The 7,881-nt window shown below is 36.9% G+C and overlaps 1 protein-coding gene across 1 annotated transcript in view; it reads left to right on the forward strand.

Annotated features, from left to right (window-relative positions):
• Window positions 1-7,754, forward strand: part of mau2 (MAU2 sister chromatid cohesion factor) — a 28,811-nt gene extending 21,057 nt beyond the window's left edge. The window contains exons 16-18 of the mRNA XM_014016769.1: window positions 5,124-5,214; window positions 5,396-5,523; window positions 6,502-7,754. Of these exons, the coding sequence (XP_013872223.1) occupies window positions 5,124-5,214; window positions 5,396-5,523; window positions 6,502-6,576 (294 nt within the window). The 3' untranslated portion in view covers window positions 6,577-7,754. The remainder of the gene's footprint in view (window positions 1-5,123; window positions 5,215-5,395; window positions 5,524-6,501) is intronic.
• Window positions 7,755-7,881: the final 127 nt, after the last annotated feature.

Here is a 7,881-nt window from a genome sequence, read left to right on the forward strand (position 1 = left end):
GTTGCTAGTTGGGAAAATAAAAGAAAAAAAAGAAGGTAAAAACACTTGATCCACCCTGAACAGAGAAATGTAAACTAACATTTAAACACAGGGTAACATTTTAATCTAAAGATTTACTCAAAAACAAACTATAAACATGACCTGAGAGGGGTAAACATACAAAGGAGTACTGGAACCACGTTTACATTCCCTGTCGTTCTGTCTGGACTGGGCTGATCTGATGTCAGTTACTGTTCATTTGATTGATTCACTGGCCGGGTTATGTCATACAGATGAGATTAACATATGTTAATTATTTGTAGTGACTAACTTTTTTTTGTTTTGTTTTATTTTGTTCATTCACACAGAGCTAAACTAGAAGAAGCTAACGTTAGATAACGCTAGCCGCTGTCTCTGTCGTCTTGCTCTCTTGTTTTAAGCATCTTAATGCTGGATAGTCCAGTACAGCCTTCGGTATTTTTTCTTTGAGTTTGGTGTAGTCCATTATTATTGTTGTGTCGCAAATAAAACTAAACAAGATTTGCTCGTTTATTCATGATGCTGCCCACATGGAGTGGGCCAACTCTCTGCTCAGCTCAATGTAGGGCCGGGATAGAGTACGCCAGACTGAGAGCTGCGGCGCCATCTACTGGATGAAGGCAAAACTACACTGAAATAATGTTTAAACAGATGTTTTCAATTACTGTATTTTTTCGGACTATAAGCCGCGCCTGGCATTTAAAAAAAAAAMCCGCGAACATTAGCATATAAGCCGCACCCCAAACATAAGAAAACAGTACACCCTCAAAAAAAGTGAATTCAACATCAAAACATAAAAAGCAAACCTTTAGGAATTAAAGTTCGGAGGAATACGGTTCATTTAACTGACCTTATTTTGGTAGTTTTCTTTAACAGTTTCTGGTCCAACAAAATGTCTCATTCATCGTCCTCCGGCGCACTGAAACCATCGAAGTCCTCTTCTTCAGTGTGGGAGTTAAAAAAGCTGAGAAAAGCTGCGTCACACAGTGGTATCTGTTCAGTGTTGCTTTCTGTGTCGCTGTCCTCCCGGGGTAATGCTGGCTCTGAGGCTGTGGTGCCCTCTTCACGTAGCAGTCCAGCCTTTCAGAACAAATTGGCGATGGTGGACTCATTCACTCTGCTCCACTCTGTTAGGATCCACTGGAAGACATCAGGAAATGACGCTATTCCCATTCGGCCAGTTTTTGTGAATGATTTATCCCCATCAGTCATCCAAGCTTCCCATTCAGCCCTGAGTGCTGCTTTAAATGCACGATTCACACTGATGTCCAGGGGTTGCAAAAACTTTGTTGTACCTCCAGGAATAACAGCAGGAATTGAGTTTGTTTTCCTGATGGCTGCTTTCATCGAATCCGTGATGTGGGCCCGCATACTGTCCAATATCGTGTCTGTCGAAGATCCGCCGTGTCGTGTCTGCTACTAGCTAAAACAAAATGGCGCTACACCTCCGGCTAAGCTGGCAGAATGGTCGCTCGGCTGTCGACCGGTCGACGCGCCGTCACGTGATTGTTCGGCGTTCGTTTTCTCACTGACCTTTCATAGTTCCCCCGAGAAACCCAAAGCCTAGCTGCTGGGAAAGCCCTCCCGCTCCAGCATACGTCACTGCATGGATTTCCTTCCCCGGAGAGTGCAATGCGGGGAAAAAAAAGCCCGCCGCTCTTCACTCGACATTTATCCACAAACTGGTCCCAGATTAAGCTCCAAAGGTTTTATCAGTCAGATTCCACCGTGAAAAATGTCTTGTTTTATGCCCTTTTATGAGTTTTTGGCCATTGACTATCTTTAAAGCGCTGCTTCTTGGTACAGCAGTCGGCTCTGGAAGCGATCGCTTTTTTCTTCTTTTGTTTTTCCTTTCTTTTTTTGAAGCGAGTGGTTGAAGCAAATGCAGCATAAGAGCCCCCTGGTGGCTGAAGAAAAAAATCCACGTATAAGCCGCACTGGACTATAAGCCGCATGGTTAAAAGTTCAGGTAAAAAGTTGCAGCTTATAGTCTGAAAAATACGGTAATAGAATGGAAGAAATTTTAATATAATAAACCATTATTCGACAGTTAATCGTAAGTCAATTAATTGTTTGCATCCCTAATATTAACGCTAAAAGATGAATATTTGTAGACTCCAGATCACAGCAAAGATGTTTGTCTCAGTTTAAATTAAATTTTTCCTCAAATTTATAAAGAAGTTAATTCTACAAAATATTTTAACAATAAAGAGGTGCTTTGTCTGTTTGGATGTGCTAAACTTTTATCTTTAGAACTATACTACTAACTGAACTGTGATAAATATAATTCATAAATGATCAAATATGAAAAATAAGTAGTATGACTATGATTGTCACTAGCAATAGAAAACCTTTGACCATAATAGGTCACAAGTTTCCTTCTAGAATATCAACAGCTGAAAATTATTATATTTTGAGGAAAATTATCATACACACCCAATTTGCATTCAAGAAAGGCTCAAATTTACAAATACGTCCTGCCACAGCTCATAAGTGCTCTGTATTCGACAAACCACGTTTTTTTTTGTTTAAAATAAAGTTAAAAAGCACTGTATCAACCTTTTCAGTAAGAAAAGTAGCAAATGTTTTTCTTTTACAAATCTTTATTGTAAACAAGAACAAAACAGGGAGCCTGGGAAAATGCTGTACAAAATACAATGCTGTACAAAAATAAATCTTAGATAAAATGACTATAATAAAATGTAAATTAACAAAATAGGTCAAGTTAAAATGAAATCAGGAAAAGAACAAGTTATTGTAGTTTATTGTGCTTTTGATTAGTCAAGAAATAAATTGAGTGCAAACTGAGCAAATGTAATCTGCAAGCATCCAAAATCTTTTTTTTCTTTAAAAAATAGCTTCTGGATGATTATCAAATGTAAATGTTGCTTATACCCCTCACCTTCTCAGTCCCACATTTTTCTTTCTGTTTTTACAGCTATTGTTTCTTTAAGTGCTACTATTATATTCATCATTGCTGCCACCAATTGTCATAGCCATAATGTGAGAGGGGGGGGTCTGGGGTTCTCCCCCAGAAAACTTTGAATGAAGTAGGTGCTGTTTCCTGCATTCTGGTGTATTTGCAGGTTGTTAAACATATTTTAAACTACATAAATAAACACTTTCATAACTATTTTACAGACGGATTCTTCATTCAACTCAATAGAAACATCCTTTTTGTGTTGCATTGGACGTTTGATTYTTTTGACCAGCTGGTAGGCAGTAGAGTTTTTATATGGTTTAAAAAATACTCCAGTGACTGCGTCATGGCAGCCAGCCTTCTGGTCTTTAGAGACAGTAGTATGTCAAGAGAACAAAAAATAAAGCTTCTTGTGTTGCACCTTTTTTAATTTTTATTTTACTGTCACAGCTCTAACCCTCCTTTTTATTATGGTTTGGAACAGGAAAAAAGACACTTAAAGTTATTTTATAGGGATCTATTTTAGCCATAGAAATATTTTTATTAACATCCCATCATGAATCAGTCAGCAGCAGCTTCTTACTAACATGATTCGTTTCAAGTCTGGATGGGATGGATATCTGTCTGCAGCAGGGAGGGACGCAGCGTGAAGAAGCCTCAAGTCGGTGCTCTGGGACTGGGAAGGAGCTCTCAGCAGCACCTGCTGTGTTCATGTCAGAGTCTCTATAAGTCTCAATAGCACCAGAAGAAGAGTCGCTAGATTTTCACTAGTCGCTTTTCTGAAAAACAGTCTCTGAAAACTGTAAATACAGCGACAAAGTCGCTAAATTGGTTCCGCTGTGTTCCRCAAYCCACCACCTCTCATGTCAGTGAGCCRTGTRTCGGGTCATTTACGTCACRCATAGAAACGGTCAAATTATCATATAATATGTTGTTGTTGTTTCTTTTTTAATTATTGATCGTACATCATACAGAGGGCAAAATTATCGTACAAATACGATAACTATCGTACAAATACGATAACTATCATACAAATACGATAACTATCGCACATCAAGCAACACTGGATGGTAGGAAGGGGTCGATAACCCTTCCTCTACAGTCACCATACAAGTCATTAAATTTTTAAATTACAGAAATAGGCCACTGTCATGCTTAATAGAAGTGTTTAACTGAAAGATAAACCTGAAAACTCATGTTTGGATTTTATATAACCTGACCTTTAACTCAAAAGAAAAAAGTACAAACTGAACTTGAACATTGATGTCAAAAGTTAAAAATGGAGTAAAAAGAGCTCATGGTGCTTTTACTTCTAGCAGACTGCATGTTTCACAACTTTTGTATAAAAATTACCGTGAATTACAAACTGTCAGTTGACACCTGTTAAAGAAAAGTCAAACTAATTAGCTAGTGTTTGTTTATTGCATCGGCATGGTTAGCTAGTTAGAAAGTGAAATGTGCCCATTCAGTTCTTTAGCAGACTCTTTAAGGTGGAGCTAGATAACTATTAAAATATAGCTAGAATAGCTATAATAATAAAAAAATACAGTCTGCAGTTAAAGAAATGCAAAAGTAGTTAGCTTTTATTTATTTATAGGCAGACACCTGTTATTAAAAACTTATTTAACTATCTCTACCTTTTAACGGTCTGATAACAACTGTTAAACCTCTGGTYTGAGAAAAATGAAAAGACTGTTTCCCCATTTTTGGAGTATAAAATGAAAATAATGCGTTCCCCCCCCCAATATTCCTTTTTGAAATGAAAACAAATATTGACAAAAGTACATTTTGACTCAGATGTGTGAAGAGGCTGTGTAGAGCCATTTTTCCTAGAGTTCACCGAAGCTATTTGCCGAAAATCTTCTGGTGGTAGTGGTCAGTTTTCTGATGATCCTTCGAGCTGTGTCCGCTCTTCTTAAGACACCCTTCATGTAGGCCATGAAACTTATTGTTAGACCTTAGATACCACATGAATATATTAAAATATCTAATAAATCATTCAATAGCTGTTGACTTCTGCTCACTAAACACAGTTGCATGTGAGCTTTTCCTCAGTCTATAATTGTTTCAACAGATAAATTTGAGACCACTTATTATGATGCATTATTGTATTTTAAAGAATAGATGATAATCATTTCTTGTGATATTCTGAACAGCTTCAAATAGTTTTCCTTTTCCTTCATAGGAAAGTAACAACATGGTTGTACCAGCCATGCAGCTGGCCAGCAAGATCCCTGATATGTCTGTCCAGCTCTGGTCTTCAGCGCTGTTGAAAGGTACTTACTGATCTTTTTCCTAATGCATCCTAACAACATTGATGTTTGATTAAAATTTCTTCAGAGCACTTCAGATAAAGTGTGAACGTTTCAACTTGTCTCCACTGTGATTAGACTCAACATATGCCTTAGGTTTGTGTGTATGGTTGACAGTACAAGCTGTGTTTTTTGTTGTGCTCAGACTTGAACAAAGCCCTTGGAAATGGCAGAGATGCCCATGAAGCAACACAGATGCACCAGAACTTCTCCCAGCAGCTGCTGCAGGACCACATCGCTGCCTGCAGCCTCCCTGAGCATAACCTCATCACTGTACGTGATGCAGATTTTAAACTGTTCTTTACATCATTACATTCCATGTCACWTTTCACCAGGGCCGGCCTCAGGCAAGATTTCAGGTGGCACCACTTGTGCAGTTTTTTTAAATTTCACTGCCAGGTTATTTTACATATACCGATTTAATATTTTTATCTTTGATATTATTTTTATCTTCAGAAACCAGGTTGTCCAATTAAACTAAATAACAATATAACTTATTTGAGACAGAATACCAGAAGTCTACCTCATTCCTGCCAACATTTGCTGACAACGAGGAACACCTGTTCTTGTTAACAAGCAGCTGTGGACTGAAGCAGTTATAGGGGGGTTCAGGGGCAAACTCCACTGAAAAACTTTGTAAAAGATYTACTCAGAACAATTTATTTTCCAGCAATTTGAAGCACATTTTACTAAATTCTTAGGATTAATAAAACAACATCAAATCAATATTGGATGATGGTAGAACACCGAAAAACCAGACTTCAACCTGAACTTTATTTTAAAGTATAATAGAAACTTCCATTATTTTTATTTTGTTTACACACTGAGCACCAGTAGTTAGTCTTGACTGCATCAAAAAATACTTTTATCACAATGTATTCTCTGCACTTAAGCCTGCCACAATAACAAATTTTGCTGGATGATAAATTGTGTCAAATTATTATGATAAAAGATAATATTCTTTGAAGACCATTTTAAACAAATATAAAGACACCACCTCACTTAAAAAGCTTACGGAAGTTGATGAAATTTACACAGGCTGACTTAGACCAGACATTAGAAACTGAATCAACTATACTCTTATAAAAAGTTGTAAAATGTTTTGTGCCCCCTAAATGGACGACACTTTTAGCATTTGCCTATGCTGCCTATACCACAGGCCAGCCCTGCTTTTCACTTTAGTTCTTCAGCTCATTCRCATACATGTGTTGCTGATTCATGTGCTTAAATCTCACTGTGTGTCTCTTACAGTGGACAGACGGCCCTCCTCCAGTCCAGATTCAGGCGCAGAATGGTCCGACCACCAGCCTTGCAAGCTTGCTATGAGACACCTTGYGTTACCAGTGATTATCGCCGGTAAATGATCACAAACTGTAAAACGATGCCTAACAACTTAATATCCAGACCTCTGTAGCTTGAAAGGATTTAAACAGGTGACAGGTTGGACCTTCACTTCACTTTGCTTCTCAAGATTTTTTTTTTTTTTCCGATTTGATTGCCTGTTATTTTTCATTTTAAAGTGGTAAAACAATAACACACTGATGGCTTGGACACGTACGGGGCACCAGAACAGGGTCAGGTGGTTGTTTAGGAGGACTGATGGATGTCAAGACTTCATTGCCTCGCATATAGGGAAGCCTTCGTATTTCCCTGGAGTTTGTTTATTTCCATTTATTGGAAAAAACAATGGGTTATAGGGAGCAGATAAGAGTAGATAAAATTAATTTATTCATGTTGCTATTTTTGTAACTGTTAAATATTTTACATCTTGCCTTTTTTTGTACGGATACTGTTTTTTCTTTCCCATGCATGGAAGATATTGTTGCCGACTCCCTTTACCATAGTTCTTGAGCTTGAGTTGCTAACTTTAAATTCTTGATCATTTTTGCACAAAATCCATGGTAGGAAATTTGGGGACTTAGGACTTTTTTTTTTTTTTTTTTGCAGAATATCAGTTTTAAGTGTCTCATTTTTCACATTAGCAGTGTTTGTTTGTTTCAGGCCATCCACAAGTTACCGTGTTTTAATAGATGCATTTAAAAACTAGTAGAATTTATATCATCACTAATACCCTGAAAACATTCAGATTTCATTAATGTATTTAAGTTTCATGATAGACTTCATGTATTACTCTTTTCACAAACCACATCAAGACTTGGAGCTTTTTTCAGACATTGAAGAAAATAAAAAWTTATTTTATTTTTGTTATATTTTAATTTGTCTTGATAGTGCTACTAAATGGTCTTTTCACAGTATGTTTGTATAAATTTGCCACTTGTTGAACCTTTTATTGTACAGTGACATTTTATAAATTCAATTTAGTAAAGTGTGATATGTATTTTAGCTATTCTATGTAGGTATCTTGACGCTTGGTATTTAAAGCACTGTAACGAGTGGACACACAGTTTAAGCTTGAGTACTAGCCATATTTTATCCAATGCCTCTGTTTTTAATTCTTACATTGTTTTCAATAAATTTCCAATAAAAGTATGATTGAAAATTTATTAATTTAATGACTTCTCTTTTACTCTTATTGTGTTATTTACTGGGTCGTGTTGGATTTATAAACAGACAGGTCTTGTTCTAGAAAGGCCCAGTGAATTATGGGGGATAAAAGTAAAGAAATGCTCC

The sequence above is a fragment of the Austrofundulus limnaeus genome, unplaced genomic scaffold, assembly GCF_001266775.1.
Source record: "Austrofundulus limnaeus strain Quisiro unplaced genomic scaffold, Austrofundulus_limnaeus-1.0 Scaffold153, whole genome shotgun sequence".
NCBI lineage: Eukaryota > Metazoa > Chordata > Actinopteri > Cyprinodontiformes > Rivulidae > Austrofundulus > Austrofundulus limnaeus.